At 41.7% G+C, this 16,726-nt stretch overlaps 2 protein-coding genes across 2 annotated transcripts; one reads left to right on the forward strand and one right to left on the reverse strand.

The window, feature by feature from the left end:
• Nucleotides 1–611: 611 nt before the first annotated feature.
• rbm4.3 (RNA binding motif protein 4.3) lies at nucleotides 612–5,064 on the reverse strand. Its single transcript, XM_066682068.1, has 4 exons — nucleotides 4,710–5,064; nucleotides 3,134–3,576; nucleotides 2,328–3,008; nucleotides 612–2,034 (listed from the first exon to the last, which is right to left on the reverse strand). The coding sequence occupies exons 2-3, from the start codon at nucleotides 3,540–3,542 to the stop codon at nucleotides 2,356–2,358; spliced, it is 1,062 nt and encodes a 353-aa protein (XP_066538165.1). The 5' UTR covers nucleotides 3,543–3,576; nucleotides 4,710–5,064; the 3' UTR covers nucleotides 612–2,034; nucleotides 2,328–2,355.
• A 6,233-nt stretch (nucleotides 5,065–11,297) lies between these two features.
• tifa (TRAF interacting protein with forkhead associated domain) lies at nucleotides 11,298–15,514 on the forward strand. Its single transcript, XM_066681686.1, has 2 exons — nucleotides 11,298–11,505; nucleotides 13,231–15,514. Exon 2 carries the CDS (start codon nucleotides 13,275–13,277, stop codon nucleotides 13,848–13,850), a length of 576 nt encoding a protein of 191 aa, XP_066537783.1. The 5' UTR covers nucleotides 11,298–11,505; nucleotides 13,231–13,274; the 3' UTR covers nucleotides 13,851–15,514.
• The last annotated feature ends 1,212 nt before the right edge of the window (nucleotides 15,515–16,726 follow it).

A 16,726-nucleotide genomic window follows, 5' to 3' on the forward strand; every position in this document is an offset into this window, starting at 1 on the left:
GGTTGCTCCCTGTAGACGTTACCTTCTTAATTTCACTGCAATAACTATATAGAGGTTATTAGGAAAAGGGTTGGAGCATATACACGCTGCATTTTCTGTGATTTTTGTTTGTACATCTATACTTCATGAAAGCCAGGTGCAACAAGGTCGTCTGATGCTTCCACGCTTTGGGATGGAGTGTCTCTCACCTGCTTTCCAAAGGAGTTCTCTGTCCTCTAGTTGTGACCGGTCTGATGATTACACTTAAAGCTGCTGCTCAATTTATTAAACACCATTTAAACTAATATATAGTTAATACCTTTCCCGACACATCACTTTACAATATTTTGTCCCCAAATGTTTCCTGTAATTTTCAGGTCTGATTCTGGACTCAGTTGGAGACTGATAGTGCAAACATTTGCATTCTTCTCAATTTTATCTCTGTAAAATGTTTTATAAAAGACAATAGATCCGATCAATAGTAGAAATCTGACTTCAAAGCTTTCACTTTTGCTACAGGGAGAGGGAGAGAAGAGAATGGGGAGGGGAAAAAAACACGACACCATCTTTTTTTGAAAGGGACGAAGGTAAATAAACACCAACAACTTTTCAGAAAATTATTTTTATTGTAAATTGTCATAACTTCTTCTGGAAATTAAATTAACCAAAAAAAAAAAAAACCTACATGTTTTATATATCGTCTTAAAAAATGGGGGGAATTAAATGCATGAAAATATATAGAACACAGAAGTCCAAGGGCATTTCCATATGCCACAGTCTTGCAACTATTTCAGTAGTTGTGAAAAGTTGCCTCAGCAGCCAAATTGTCCAGTCCTACAAACTGAGCTTAATTATTAAAGGAGATGGAAAAATGGACACAATTTGAGCAAACTGAAAAGCCTGTATTTGGAAGAGAGGGGGGCTACAGACCTGAAGTAAATACATATAATTAATAATCCTTGGGAATTCAAAGAACATAAGCAATCATACAATCAATTACTTTTATTAAATTTCAGCAGCATGCAAGAACACCATAACCAACTTACCTGTGCTTGTCATTTGGCCTTCTCAACTCTCTTTTGAGAAAGTCTAATTGAAGTTATAGAAGACAAAATTCTTTCATTTGTCAACATTTGTCAAGGGGGGGTGGGGGTATAATATTAGGATAAGGGTAGTAATGTTGGATGTTAAACACGCACACGTGGATTGGATCCAGAAAAGTTAAGATTATATTTTGCCATTGTGAAGGATGTCGCATTTTTGTCGCAGAAATGCTACTTCATCACGATGTACAATGCTATTTTAGTTCCATTTCTCCAACGTTAGCATGACGAGTTTTCAGCCTCAGGCACTACATGCGAATTAATGCATCCCTCAACTGCAGCGTATTTAGAGAGAACAAAAACAATTGACGCATGTGTCAGACTTTTTATTAAAAACAAAAGAAAATAAATGCTGTTCGAGGAATTGCCAATCTAAAAGTGTAAACTCAACATTTGTCGCCTTTATTGCTGATCTGAATATTTTTAAATCGCAAAGCGCACGTGTGTACCCATTAATTCCACTCTAAAACAAACGTAGAACATGTTTAAATGAACATGTCCCATGGTTCCTTACAGAATATAACTAAATTACAAAAGGATGAGCTCCAAATTAAACAAAAATGTTTTGCTTCTACAGAAACATCACAACTTACATAAGTTCTGATTGCTAACAGTAAAAATGTCACACAGAACCAGTAACAGCTATAATTATAGAGTAGTTTAACAGAATATAAAACTTTTAGCCTGTCCGCTTTATGTTCAATAGTTCATTCACCTGCTCAAGTCTACATAGTAAAAACAAGCAGAACAGAGATTAGGCAAAAGATTACATTTTAAGCAAGAGGACGAAATCGAGTCGAGTAAAAGCGTTTAAGTTTAAACGTGAAGTCCGAAATAGAACTCTTCCAATACGTGAGGCGCAGGCAAACGAACGCATTCCGTCAGACGAAGGGGTGTATTGCGTCATGTGCACCTGGAGACAACAACGACGATCTTGTCGAATAATTTACACCTGAAAAGAGAGCAAACCACATGAGTCAAGAACCTAGCAGAGCAACTTCTTAAAACTGCACTCTTTAAGTCCATCATGTCTTACATTTACGCATATTTAGGTCGCCTATGTGCCTATAATAGGCCACATGGTCACAAAATGATTGCACTAGCACGTTAGTCGATATTGATGTAAATTACGCATTCCCTTCACTTTACGGACAAAACGCAGCGTAAATAAAAGATTGGGTCTTTTATGAAAAACGCCTTTATACTGCCATTTAGAAAGCTCTTACACTGAGAGCCTATCCTCACCTTGGGTACACAAGTGCAGACATTCACTTTAGTATGAAAAGCGTGCAGGTGGCGGTGGAGGCACCCTGTCAGAGTAGGGGTCCCTGGAGCGAGGCGCGTTGTACATTGGGGCCCGTGACATGGAAAGAGGGGAGAGACGAGAGCGCTCATATGAATAGCCATTTCCTGTGGGTGTTGCGGGGGCAGGTGGAGCCCTTGTCATGGGACTACGATCTCGTGCGTAATATGAAGAAGGCGGGGGAGGAAGAGGGCGTCGCTCATAAGCGTCAAGACCGGGGGCCATGCGGTCTCTCATGATTCCAGATGTAGGAGGTGGAGGGGGTGGGGGAACAGAACTCATTCGGCGATCCTCATATGAGGGCATGCCGTAAGGACGAGCACGGTACTTCTCGTAATAATCCACCACCCCGTTACCATCACGTTCACGCTCATACGAAGAATAGCCACGCTCTGTGTAAGGGGGGCGCCTAGGTGGAGGGGGTGGTGGGGGGGGTGGAGGTGCAGGGGGATAACCATGAGCTCCAGAAGGGCCAAACCGGCCTCTAGTATAGCTGGGGGGGCCTGGCTCAGGTCGGTCACCATGGAAATGGGGTGGCCAATAACCTCCACTCTCAGGGGGGCCATAACCATCATCCTCTCCTCGTGGTCGACTCTTGGATATTTGAACATGAATCCTTTTACCTAGAAGTTAAAGCATGGTAGATTTAGAACACAAACTTAAAACTTTGTCGCAAATGCACAGAACTATTATTTAAAAAAATAATAATACATTGAAACTCTGAATGCAAGAATAGGGAATTTCCTACCTTGGAAGTCAGTGTTGTCCAAGCCCTTAATTGCATCCATAGCCTCATCAGAGTTGCTCATGTGAATAAACGCAAAGTTTTTAATGATAGCACACTCTGTCACTGTACCATATTCTTCAAACAAGGCCCTGAGCTCTTCCTCTGCACCCTTCTCTACATTAGCCACATGCAGCTTGACTGGGCCCTGGTTCTTCCCACGACTAGCCTCTACATTAATGGGTGTGCCATGCAATTTGTACAAATGAAGGTTCCGGATAGCCTTGGTAGCAGACTTGCGATCATCCATATGGACAAAGGCAAAATTTTTGATGATGGCACACTCTGTGACTGTTCCATATTGAGAGAACAGTGACTCAAGTTCATCAGTCTGTGCCTGTGCTGGCAGGTTCCCAACGAAGATCTTCACCATTGTTGTGTGCAAGAGAAACCAAGTCTGAAACACACTGAATAAATTGCAAAGGCTTGGTTAGCAAAACAGGAGATCATCTTGTATAATAACACACAACGTAAACTGATCACATTTTAACAAGCCACTAGATTAAAACCAGGAACATAGCAGTGTATATACATTTCTGGCATCTACACACATCACATCTAATACAAGTTCAACACTGAATGTTAGAATAAATTAAACAAAAACTACTAAAAGTAAAGTTGATAAAAATACTAACAGTCAACTACAGATCATGTCCTAGAGTTACTTTGTTTTGGTATTGTATGGACATTCACAAATGTATATTAAACTATTCCTTTAATATAGGAATATAGGGAGGGGGGGCCTATTTATAGCTTAAACAGTTACTCTGTAGGACACATGTTCTTAAGCCTGCTCTACTGCTAACGTCTCTTTAAAGCCCGGGAGAGAAATATGGCGGAGAAAATTCACGAAATATATTCAAAAACTGCCTCCTAAATATTAGCCAATTGTACAATTCAGCTATATGGACGCTTCATATAAATGAACAATACACCGTCGCTTAAAGCAGTTGGTCGTTAGCTTAGAAATGAATGTCGAAACGGCAACAGCGGTCAATTGCTAACAAACCGACTCAAAAAAAAAGAGTCGACTCAAAAAATGTTTGTAATTGACTTGACAACAGACGATGTCACCGGAATCGATACTTCTGAACCGAATCTCTTAATCCGAGTCGTTGCAAAAAACCCGGATTTCCTTCTCCCGTGAGAGTTAACGAGCAGCGACTGAACTACAGGCCACAGAGGTCGAGGAAGTTACGATATCTTATTTGTAACTTAAGAATCTGCTCTAGTGTTCCCGCTGCCTGAAAATCCTCCGTATTCCGTGACTAACACATCTCCCAGATTAAAGTAGCGTAATTAAGGAGGATACTAACAGCGACTGAAACTAATCTTGCTTTAACGGCAGGCTGCAGCTAGCAAGCTAACCAGACACCGTCAAACAAGATTAGCTAACACACAAGGTTATATCACTTAGGCTACATCTGCAGTTACACAAACCTCGTTTAAAACCGGCTACCACGTTCTAAAACAACGTTCATCAACATTATTTACAAAACAAACCGTACACTTAACAGCACTCAGAATCACCGTCACTTACCACTTCCTTCTCCCCGCGCTCGAGCAACCGGGCGGCTACGCTCTTAAACCTTAGCGCTCTAGCCCCGCCCACCGTCAATATCAGCCATTCAGAGCGAGAGAGCTGAGGGGGCAGGCACACGGCTTTTTAAACCTTGATTGAAATGAACAAGAGCCAATCATATTTAACATTGAACTGAAAGAGAAGAGTCACCCAGGGTGCTTTAACCCGTGGTAGTGGAGTGAGATCACTGTCTTTTATGCGAGAGCGCAAAAAAAAAAAAAAACACACTAAATCGAGCAAGTCAGACTCAACGAGCGCACGGAATCATGAAAACCGAGCGAAAACAGCGAGAGCAGAAAATCAAGCACTGTGCTCGCTTCCTGTAGCTCCGCGCTCTCGTTTCACTGTTTTCAGCGCGCGCTTCCGTTTTTCTCTCGCTTCTCGGTTTTAACAGGAAATACGTCACAGATACAGATCCTGGTAACCGATTCCTAGTGATGGCACCCTTGAATCTGAAAATGGTTAATTACTCGAAGCTTCATGACACATAAGTGCTCTCTGGTGGCCAAAACCTCAAAGTGCTTAGTGTATCTCGCTTTTAAAACCATATTTGGGTGCATTACAACAATGTATTTGTTGTTTAAATAAAATAAACCACTAAAACTAAATTGTTGTGTACGTCTTCAATATCTCATTGCTGATTTGGGTTGATTTGGCAGAAAACTTCAATGGATGAATAATATATTGTTAGCTACAATACATAAAACAGTAATGTATTAAAAATAAGTTAAGAATACACTCATAACACACCTTGATGAGGCACACTGGGAAAACTATACTGTTGTAATTACATTCACAGTGTTGCAGGTTGGCACTTCTTGTTACGTAATTATTCGGTTATTATCTAAATTTATAATATTCTTGCACAAACACTTGAGCAGGGCTTTCAATAATACATTAACATTTGTTACAGCGCTAATCCATTGCCTGTTTTGTCCATAGGCGAGGCTCATGTGGGCTTACTTTATGAGGTATTTAACATGAGAGAATTTTGTGTGCATGCTTCAAGCTTCGGATTCAAGGGTGTCATCACTAGGAATCAGGAACCGGGTTTTGAATCTGTGATGTATTTCCTGTTAAAACCGAGAAGCGAGCAGATTTTTGAGAAGCGATCTCAAATTTTTGAAGCGAGGATACTCACAAGCCCCCGGCTGGCGCCTGTACAGCTGGAGTTTGTCCCAGTAAACGAGAGGGTCACCTCAATGCGGCTCCGGCTTGCAGAGAGGAAAACTTTGTTGTGTGTGCGTATGCACCAAACAGCAGCTCAGAGTGTTCAGCCTTCTTAGAGGTAGTGAGTGGAGCGCTAGAGAGGATTCCATGCACTGACTTTATGGTTTTATTGGGGGACGTCAATACTCACATTGGCAATGACTGGGAAACCTGGAGAGAAGTGATTGGGAGGAGCGGCCTCCTGTTCTGAACCTGAGTGGTGTGATGTTGTTGGACTTCTGTGCTAGTCATGGTTTGTCCATAACGAACACCATGTTAGAACATAAGATTGCCCATAAGTGTACTTGGTACCAGAGCACCTTGGGCCAAATCTCAATAATCGACTTTGTGGTCGTGTCTTCTGACCTGAGGCCGTATGTTTTGGACACTCGGGTAAAGAGAGGGGCTGAGCTGTCAATCGATCACCATCTGGTGGTGAGTTGGATCTGATGGCGTGGAAAGCCCAAACGTATAGTGAGGGTGTGCTGGGAAAAGCTGGCAGATGACTCTGTCCGGATGGATTTCAACTCTCACCTCTGAGAGAACTTCTCACATGTTCCGGAGGAGGTGAGGGGGAATGGAGTCTGAATGGAGCCTGTTCTGGACTTCCATTGTGAAAGCGGCTGCACATAGCTGGGGTCAAAAATTGTCGGTGCCTGTTATGGTGGCAACCCAAGAACCCGTTGGTGGACACCGGGAGTGAGTGAAGCTGTCAAGCGGAAGAAGGGGGCTTTTCGGGCTTGGCTGGTTCGGGGAACTTCTGATTCTGCGGATGGGTACAGGCAGGTGAAAAAGGCTGCAGCTGTGGCAGTTGCTGAAGCAAAATCCAGAGCATGGGAGGAGTTTGTAGAGGCCATGGAGAATGACTTCCGGGTGGGCTCAAAGAAGTTCTGGAAAACAGTCCAACGGATCAGTACGGGGAGGAGGGACACTGTCCAAGCCGTGCTGAGTAAGGATGGTGAAACTCTGAACTAGACGGAACGTATTGTTAGGCATTGGAAGGAACACTTTGAGGAACTCAACCTCAGAGACATGCCTCCTGTGCAGGAGGTATGGCCAGAAGTGTCTGGTGTGTCCGACTCCATTTCCTTGGCTGAAGTCACTGAGGTGGTGAAAAAGTTCGCAGTGGCAAAGCTCCAGGAGTGAATGAGATTCGCCCAGAGTTACTGAAGGCACTTGATACTATGGGGCTCCCTTGAATGACAAGCCTATACAATATTGTATGGACCTCAGGAATGGTGCCTTTGGATTGGCAAATGGGGGTGAGAACCTACCCCAAGTGAAGGAGTTCAAGTATCTCGGGTTCTTGTTCACGAGTGATGGGAAGAGGGATTGTGAGGTTGATCGTAGGTTAGGTGCAGCGTCTGCAGTGATGCGATCACTGTACCGCACCGTTGTGGTGAAGAAAGAGTTGAGCTGTAAAGCAAAGCTCTTAATTTACTGGTCAGTCTACGTCCTCACTCTCACCTATGGTCATGAGCTCTGGGTAATGACCGAAAGAACGAGATCGCGGATACAAGCGGCCGAAATGAGCTTTCTCCGACGGGTTGCTGGGCGTACTCTACATGATCAGGTGAGGAGCTCAGTGATTAGGGAGGAGCTCGGAGTAGAGTCGTTGAGAGGTGTCAGTTTAGGTGGTTCGGGCGTCTGATGAGCAAGTCCGACTGGACGCCTCCCACTGGAAGGAGGCCCCGGGGTAGACTCAAGACACGCTGGAGGGATTATATCTCCCAGCTGGCCTGGGAAAGCAAATTCTCCAGTGTTAAATCAACACTGTTAGTGTAATAATTTAACACTCTCAGTGTTAAGTTGACACTAAAAGTGTTGATTTAACACTGGAGAATTTGCTGTGCAGGAGGAGTTGGCGGATGTTGTGGGGGCCAGAGACGTCTGGGCTTCTTTGCTCGCCCTGTTGCCACAGCGACCCTGAAATGGACAAGCAGAAAAATGATGATGATGATGATAAAAAATGCACACTATCTTCTGCAAATGGATGTGCAGAACATATAATAAATACACCAGAAGATAAATGCACAGAAGAATATACACATAAATACACAAAGCCCAGTTTCAATGCATAAATTAGTGTTTTATGGTGAGTAACACATGTATGTTCTTCTTTTTTATATTTATTATTATTTTCTGTGCTATTATTCAACCTTAATTTTGTAAAAGCTACTCCTCCTACAATGTTTAAGGTATCAACACCATTCCTGCTTTGATACACATGTCTTAATTTGGAATAGTGTGCTTGTGTAAAGCTTTGGAAATATTCATCCTCTGACTGCACTCGTTTCTTCCCATTTATTTCTATGAAATTTCTATGTCCACTGAACGTGCCCTTGGCCCCACCCTGACCGGATAATTGACAGGTTTCGAAGACTATGGAAATAAAAATGTTAACAGCTCAGTTTGCAACTATGACACACACCGTGTACAGAAGAAGTTACAATATTTTTAATTAAAATTGCAGAGAGGCACTTTTTCATCCGGTGCGGTGGTAAATCTGAAAATTTAATTTCAAACACCTTTTCACCAAATGCAAATGTATATTAGGTGAATTATGTTTGAATTAACATTTAATTACCATTTTGAAACAGTTGCCACATGATCACATGGAACATTTTAATTAATTTATGAAATACATTTTCATTTAATGCAGATACTAATGAAACATTCAAATCTAAGTGTAAATGAAATATAAATTGAGGTCTACCAAATTAGAAATATAAATACAATTATTTAATTGTATTATTAATTTCGAGCTCAGGTAGTGTCACTGTCACACAGCTCCTAGGGTTATGGGTCTGAGCCCCACTCTGGGAGTTTGGTGTGTTTTCTTCTGTGTGCTCCGGTTTCCTTCCACAGTCCAAAACCACACGTTGGTAGGTGGACTGGCTACTCAGTGTCCATAGGTCTGAGTGAATAAGTGAATGTGTGTCACCTTGTGAAGGACTGGCACCCCCACCAGAGTGTGTTCCTTACTTGCACCCATTGATACCGGGTAGGCTATGGACGCACCACAACAAATGAAGGGACGCGAATGGACAAATTAATGTAAAATAATATTTCCCATTTAAAGTTCCATATAAAGAACAATAGGGCAAACAATTCTCACCTCTAACTCACCTGAACTATCTTTGCTCTTTGTTTCTATGAAACTACGTAAATCTGTGTGGAACATTATAAAATAAAATTACAAGTAGTAATAAAATGAATAACAAATATATTGGTACTGCATGTTATAGGCCCGCTGACAGTAATCCCAGTCGTTACAGAAAGCCATAAGTAAAGCTACTTCCTCATTGGACGCCTTTTAGTGTAGCCTTCAACCCACAGATTGAAACCACTGATAAGTGCAGGCTTTAAGGTCACAACCATAAAACCACTTTATTGGGATTTTGAAATTTTCTTCCTTCTTTCTGGTAGCACAGTTTGCCAGTGGGCACTGGGGGTTGGAATCACACTCACTTTATTCCGAATTGTGCTCTAGGCTGTAAACAAACAGGTTTACAGCCAGGCATCTGCATGGGTTTCATCCAACAATTCAAAAACACACAAGGGTAGGTAGACTGTACAAAATTGCCCACTGGTGTGAGTATGCGATGTTCTGTGATGGACTGGTGCCCTGTCCTGGATGTGTTCCTGCCTTGTTCCCAATGAATATTGGTAGGCTCCTGATGCACCGCAACCCTAACCAACATGACGTGGACCTTTACAATCCTTCATCAGCTATAAACAAGCAAGAAAATAGACAGTATTATGACAATGTTATGTGTTTGATGGTTCTGTTCTCAACATTAATTTACCTTTGCTTATATTTTCAACAATAATAAAAAGAACGCCATTCAACTGTTGACTGACTTTCATGAAATGTTGTCTCAGTGTCGTACCAGACTGTGCACAGTGGGCAAAACTATGTGCTGAATCTGAGCCCTATAGTTTTAATATACGACACAGACATACAACGATGAGTCAAAAGTGACATGGTGGTGTTGGGTTAATGAGTGTTGCACTGCTGCAAGTGAATCAAACACTGTGCTCACTCATTATTCACTGTATTACACCAGCTTGTCTTTCTGGTGCACTTTTTTAGATGTAACATCAGAGATAGTAGCTCATCTGTTGGTACACAGTTTGTATTAGCCAGTCCTTCGTTAAAAAACAGAGGACTCAGCTGTTGTTTGGACATTTCTCGATGGTAAACAATACTCAATAAAGCGCACTGACCACTCATGCAGCACAACACACGCTAATACACCACCAGGTCAGTGTCACTGCAGCGCTGAGTATGATCCACCACTCATATATCGCCTGTGAAAGCCATATCCATTGGCTAATAAAGTATGCACAGCAACATATGAGATACTGTCTGTAAGTGTTGAACCACAAAGTGCACCTACATGGTCAGTGGCACTGATGAAGTGGGCAAATAATGTAGAAACAATGATGTCAATAAATGTTTTGGCACACTGGTGTCTATATATATATTAACACTGTTCTGCCATTTTATCTATAGGTCAACCAGATATTTCCTAAAGTGTCCCACTATATGGAAAACCCTTTTAATTTAAGGTGGTATTATGCAGTAAGTTTCTTCATCTCATATAAAATAAAATAAAAATTAATTAACTAATTTATAATCTAGGGTGACCGGACGTCCTCTTTTACCCGGACGTGTCCTCTTTCTTAGACTTGTCTAAAATGTCCGGGGGGGGGGGGGATTTCACAAACGTCCGGGATTTTGTTTTTCTAGAGCTTACATAGAACTTCGAGAAGCTTCGTTCACAAACTAGTCCCGCCCTCCCCTACTCCGATTGGTTCGCTTGAGTGAGAAGGGGGCGTGGTGAAGTAGCCTAAACTCTTCTGATTGGACGCTCTGACTGTAGCGCTACCGTTATTGGTCGATAACCTTCTCTGTAAACATTTAATTGGTCAGTCTGCACGTCAGTAGTCCTTGTTTACGTCAGGCAAGGCTCATGTACCCACCCTCATCTCGAGCAGCTATGCCGAAACGTAAATGTAAGTTCTCGCGAGAGCTCATCCGAGACGTGTCCTCTTTTTCACCATCTTAGATCTGGTCATCCTACTCCAAACTGACGTCTATTTTAGGCATGACTGTCCCAGTATATGGAAAACCACTTTAATTTAACGTAGTATTAAGCAGTAAGTTTCTTCATCTCATATAAAATAAAAAAAATGAATTAACTAATTTATAATCACTTATACATTTTGTTTACTAGTGTTCCATGGTATAAATGTTCTATTGCTTATTTAACCTAATTGGTATTCTTGGATTGTTTTTCAGTTTTCTGGAGCCAGTTTCATCATGAATGCTAAAGTTGCAGGGATATTGCGCAATAGCGGACTTTCCGGGAAAGTCTTGCTCTTCCGGGATGGTGATGCAATGTTTTTATAGCCATCCTTCTCTCTGCAAACAAAAGTCCCTACTCTGAAGAGGAGAAGTCAGTCGTTTACGCGGTCAGGACGGAGAGGGTGTTCCATCCTGGTGTGGGAGGCTTGTTTTAGTAGAGTGTGTTTAAAGGTGGGTGAAACGAACTTCAGTAACATTTATCTTCTCTCAGCGACGGCTTTTGTTGACATTCAACTCTACAGCTCTCAGATGTCTTTGGAACAACTGTTGTAGCTGATGTTTACATGTTTTGTTTTTAAACCATAGGCATTGCTGTCATTTTCTTTGTTTTCTAAGTACAGAGTAATTGTTATAATGACAATATAAGGTTTGTTATTGTAAGGGTTTATTATGTTATATTCTAACATAGGTTATAACTTACAGATCCTCATAATTATTATATAGTTATTATATAGATATTATATAGATATTATCAGTTGGGTTTGTATCAGGGGAAACTCTTGTTTTCAGTGCAGCTGAGTGTCAAAAACTGAAGAAGTGCCAGAATAATAAAACAGATGGAGAACAGTTATATTTCACTATACATCCCAATGATTTAAGATGGAACGTGAAGAAGAAGCACTTTAGGAAATATCTGGCTGGTCTATAGATGAAACCGTATTTAAACTACAACAAATAAGAGAATATAACAATTAAATTACACACACACATGAAAATAATAAAACAAAATGTACAGTGCAATTTTAAAATGTCTTTAAGTGCTTTAAAATGTCTCTCTGGTGCACCGTAGATAAAAGCAGGTCTAATCAGCTCAGTAAAGAATGTGTAATCAATACACTTGGAGTTTGGCTTGAATAACTGTTATTTACACCTTAAAAATAGCTTGTCATTTAAACCTAAAGTAATTACTTTACGGCAAAAAGTTGCAGAATGGTGTATCTTCAGATTGAATAAAAAATTAAAAAAATAAAATAGATAAACAAAATAGATTTTTTTACACCTCAGAAACACTTGGATTCTGTCATAGTCCCCTTTTATAATTTGATTAACAAAGTTGTACACAGTGCCGAGAAATATTGGAGTTCTAGGTAACGTGATTATGTGGTAACATGCGTTTGTGTTTTGAAAGTAAATTGCTTTTGGTTCCGGAGTTGGTGTTTTCTCCCTGTGTCTGCATGGGTTTCCTCCGGGTGACTGTCTGTGAGGAGTGTGGTGTGTTCTCTCTGTGTCTGCGTGGGTTTCCTCCGGGTGACTGTCTGTAAGGAGTGTGGTGTGTTCTCCCTGTGTCTGCGTGGGTTTCCTCCGGGTGACTGTCTGTGAGGAGTGTGGTGTGTTCTCCCTGTGTCTGCATGGGTTTCCTCCGGGTGACTGTCTGTGAGGAGTGTGGTGTGTTCTCTCTGTGTCTGCGTGGGTTTCCTCCGGGTGACTGTCTGTGAGGAGTGTGGTGTGTTCTCTCTGTGTCTGCGTGGGTTTCCTCCAGGTGACTGTCTGTGAGGAGTGTGGTGTGTTCTCTCTGTGTCTGCGTGGGGTTCCTCCGGGTGACTCTGTGAGGAGTGTGGTGTGTTCTCCATGTGTCTGCGTGGGTTTCCTCCGGGTGACTGTCAGTGTGGAGTATAGTTTGTTCTCCCTGTGTCTGCATAGGTTTCCTCCGGGTGCTCCCGTTTCCTCCCACAGTCCAAAAACACACGTTGGTAGGTGGATTGGCGACTCAAAAGTGTCCGTAGGTGTGAGTGAATGTGTGTGTGTGTATTGCCTGTGAAGGACTGGCGCCCCCTCAAGGGTGTATTCCCGCCTTGCACCCAATGATTCCAGGTAGGCTCTGGACGCACCGCGACCCTGAACTGGATAAGGGTTACAGATAATGAATGAATGAATGCTTTTGTTTCTGTTTTGTAGGTACCAATCTGTGTGAAAATCCTGCAGTCCCAAAAGCAAGCGATATGAACGTGTCTCAAACTATGAAGACGGAGGAGAACCTCACATGTCTCTATGTTAAGCTGTACCATCCTGATCAAGCCACCCAGCCTCTCTACAGCTTACTGCCCCTCAACTGCCTGTACAAGATGAACGCTGAAGACCCTGTCCGACTGGGGCGAGATGGGCAGGCCTGCACTTTTGTCCTGAATGATGCCAAAGTGTCCAGAAAGCAGATTTCTTTCCAAGCTTATCGCAAGGCTCGCAGCCCGGAAATTCGCTTCACTGTCCAGAACATCAGCCAGAGAGGCAAAATTGTGGTCAATGGTTCTGAACTGGGATACCTCGAACGAGCGGACCTTGAGGATAAGGCTCTGCTCAGATTTGGCAGATACGAGCTTCTGATTTGGAGACAGCCTGGCGATTCACAAGACAGTTTTGAGGTTCTGTTTGAGAAGCAGAACTATCCTCCTTCACGAGAAATGGGCTTGGAGATTCCCTGCAGCGTCGCAGTGATGGATACAGTTTTGGGAAACTATCAGAACAATGGACCTCTTAGTCCAGAGCCGCTGGAGTCTGACGAGACTTTAGTATATGAGTAGATTTGGAAAAAAACCTAGTCGTTCTCACGTACTGAAGGGAGGAGTTGACCAAGACGTGTTATTGTGTTTATTGGAGTCTGAATGGAGGACGTTTGTGTTGAATCAGCTTTTTACTGTGACAAAACAAGCAGGTTTTCACATAGTTACTTTTCCAGTTTTTATGTCGTATTGTCCTTATCCAATACAAGTAAACAGTACTTTTCTAAACACTGAGCCAGAGCTTTAGCCTCTCTTTCTCTCTGTATATATCCTCATAGCATTAATCCTAGTGTACATAGCATACTTTCTTTATTCCTAATATCAACCCTATACTAATTTGATGCCTTTAAGTGTTACTGTCACATGTGAAGTGTATATATGGTATAATAATATTTGAATTATGTGAAATGTTATTGAAAGATAAAACTGTATTCTGTTTAAAGCTGTTGGAATTCCTGTTATCAAAACAGAATAGTTCACGTCTTTACCCTAGGTTTAAAGTAAGCAAGACAATGTTTGCACATGCTTTGACCTCCTACAAAAGCATCCAAAGAATCCCGTGATTAGAGATATCCTGTCTGCTGATACAGCACTCTCAGCTTTGTATAAACTCTTGTGAAACTATCACTGCTTTTTGTCTGTGGTCTTCTGCTTTTAAGAATTATATACAAATGGAACAAATCAAGATCCTTCATCACAGTTATTTGATTTAAAAAAAAAAAACATAGTGTGTGAGGACATAAGGTCACTGTTGATATATCCCACGTCCCCCTGTAGAGTGCAAAAATGCACTCACAATTCCCTGACCACACCACAGAAGCAGAAGTGAGAACCTGCTAAACTTTCAAAGCAGAATAGAGCTCTCCGGGCCTAGGCAGCAAGATTTGGTCGTTCGCAGACTCGTTAAACCTCAGCAAGCAGCTGCTATGCAGCCATTCATCCATGAGGGAGGGAGTGGGAAATTCCAGACCGACAGGGACACATGGTGGATAAGCAGGCTCCTGACCATGGGGTGGAGGATAGAAAAAAAAAAAACGAAGCTATTCTGGAAGTGAATATAGAGAGCCGTAGTTATTTATACATGCACCCATGTGTTTCTGAGATTTTCTTGACCATTCCCACACTGTAAAATATTGCTGTAAATTTACAGCAAGTCTGCTACAGTATTTTACTGTACAACACAGTATTTACAGTAAATTATTGTATTATTCAATTACAGTAATATGCTGTAAATTTGAAATACAGTAGTGTTCCTGTAAAAATACAGTAAATGCCTGGGAACTCTGCTGCCAGTATTTTACTGTAAAACTTACAAGAAATTTTTTACAGTGCAGTCACTGTAAATTCCTTCTGAATTATGAAAAGTATGTTCTCACTACTGTGTTTTGAAGATTGATATCTGTAAATAACTTCTGTTCTTCTTGAACCTGTTTTGTCTCGTTCAAATACCAGTCTGTTCTAAAATAGAGCTTTTAACTTTAATAGAGTGTTCTAAACCGCTGGAGACTGAAAACACTGATAATATGTCATCACTGTTGTGACAGCGCCTCAATTTCCAAGTACTAGTTTTACAAGAAATGGAAAAATGCTAGTATTTTTTTCGGCAGACTCATCCTTCAACATGTACCCAATGTGAAGAGCTGCTTGCATTTTCGTATTTTATTATGTAAAATAAAATCACACTTTCAATCCAGTTTTAAATGAGCGCTTCAGAAGTATTGTATTTCTGTAAATAGAGATGGGATACACAGGATTACAAATATGAATCTACAATAAGCTGAGTGTATTAATATTATCATGTTTTAAGGGGAATGTTATGTTTGAACATTGACTAAATAAAACTACAAGGCCGTGTCTGTGTTTCTAAGACCAGGGCCATGTTCAAACAGCTGTGGTAGAGACCTGGATGTTGCAGGAATTGAGAGATGAACATTCTGGACTTTCCATCACTGCGCCTGCAGTGAGCTTTGAATGGGACAATGGCAACAGCAGGGCAATTATTCTTTTGATTTTCTTCTAAAGTGTCACTAATCCAGCGTCACAGTAGAAACTGAAAGCTCTTGTCTCCTGATCACATGCTCTGGTTTAATCACCCAGAAATAGTCCCATACTCCGGGGGGAAGAAATGCTCAAGAGATAATGATCTCTGAGATATTAGTTTCCTTTCTAAGAGGCCTGAGAATGAGTCATGTTACAGCAGAACAGAAACTAAATTTCTACTAAAAAGGTTATTACAAACCAAATGTGGAAAACAGTCAAACGTAAGGGCCATGTCCAGTGAAAATCAAGTGGTGTTTATATGCTAAAGTTTAAGCATCTTAATTGCATTTCATAAACCTTGAAAAGATACACAGTAACCCTGTGGTAGATGAATGTGTCTCTGTAGTGTTATGAAGTGGAGGTAAAAAATTATTAAGCTGCTTTTGTCGTGCATGGACATATAGGTGCTGTATCTGTCTCAGTCCCTAATAGAAGTACTTTTATTTTTACACTATAAAATAATGTACAGTAAAATACTTTAACTCCATAAATACTAAACGATTTATCCTAACATAACAAGGTAGGTGGTGCAGCAGGTAGGTGTTACACAGCTCCAGGGACCTAGTGGTTGTGGGTTCAATTACCGCTCCAGGTGACTGTCTGTGAGGAGTGTGGTGTGTTCTCCCTGTGTCTGCGTGGGTTTCCTCCGGGTGACTGTCTGTGAGGAGTGTGGTGTGTTCTCCCTGTGTCTGCGTGGGTTTCCTCCGGGTGACTGTCTGTGAGGAGTGTGGTGTGTTCTCCCTTTGTCTGCGTGGGTTTCCTCCGGGTGACTGTCTGTGAGGAGTGTGGTGTGTTCTCTCTGTGTCTGCGTGGGTTTCCTCCGGGTGACTGTCTGTGAGGAGTGTGGTGTGTTCTCC

The sequence above is a fragment of the Hoplias malabaricus genome, chromosome 9 (assembly GCF_029633855.1).
Source record: "Hoplias malabaricus isolate fHopMal1 chromosome 9, fHopMal1.hap1, whole genome shotgun sequence".
Classification (NCBI taxonomy): domain Eukaryota; kingdom Metazoa; phylum Chordata; class Actinopteri; order Characiformes; family Erythrinidae; genus Hoplias; species Hoplias malabaricus.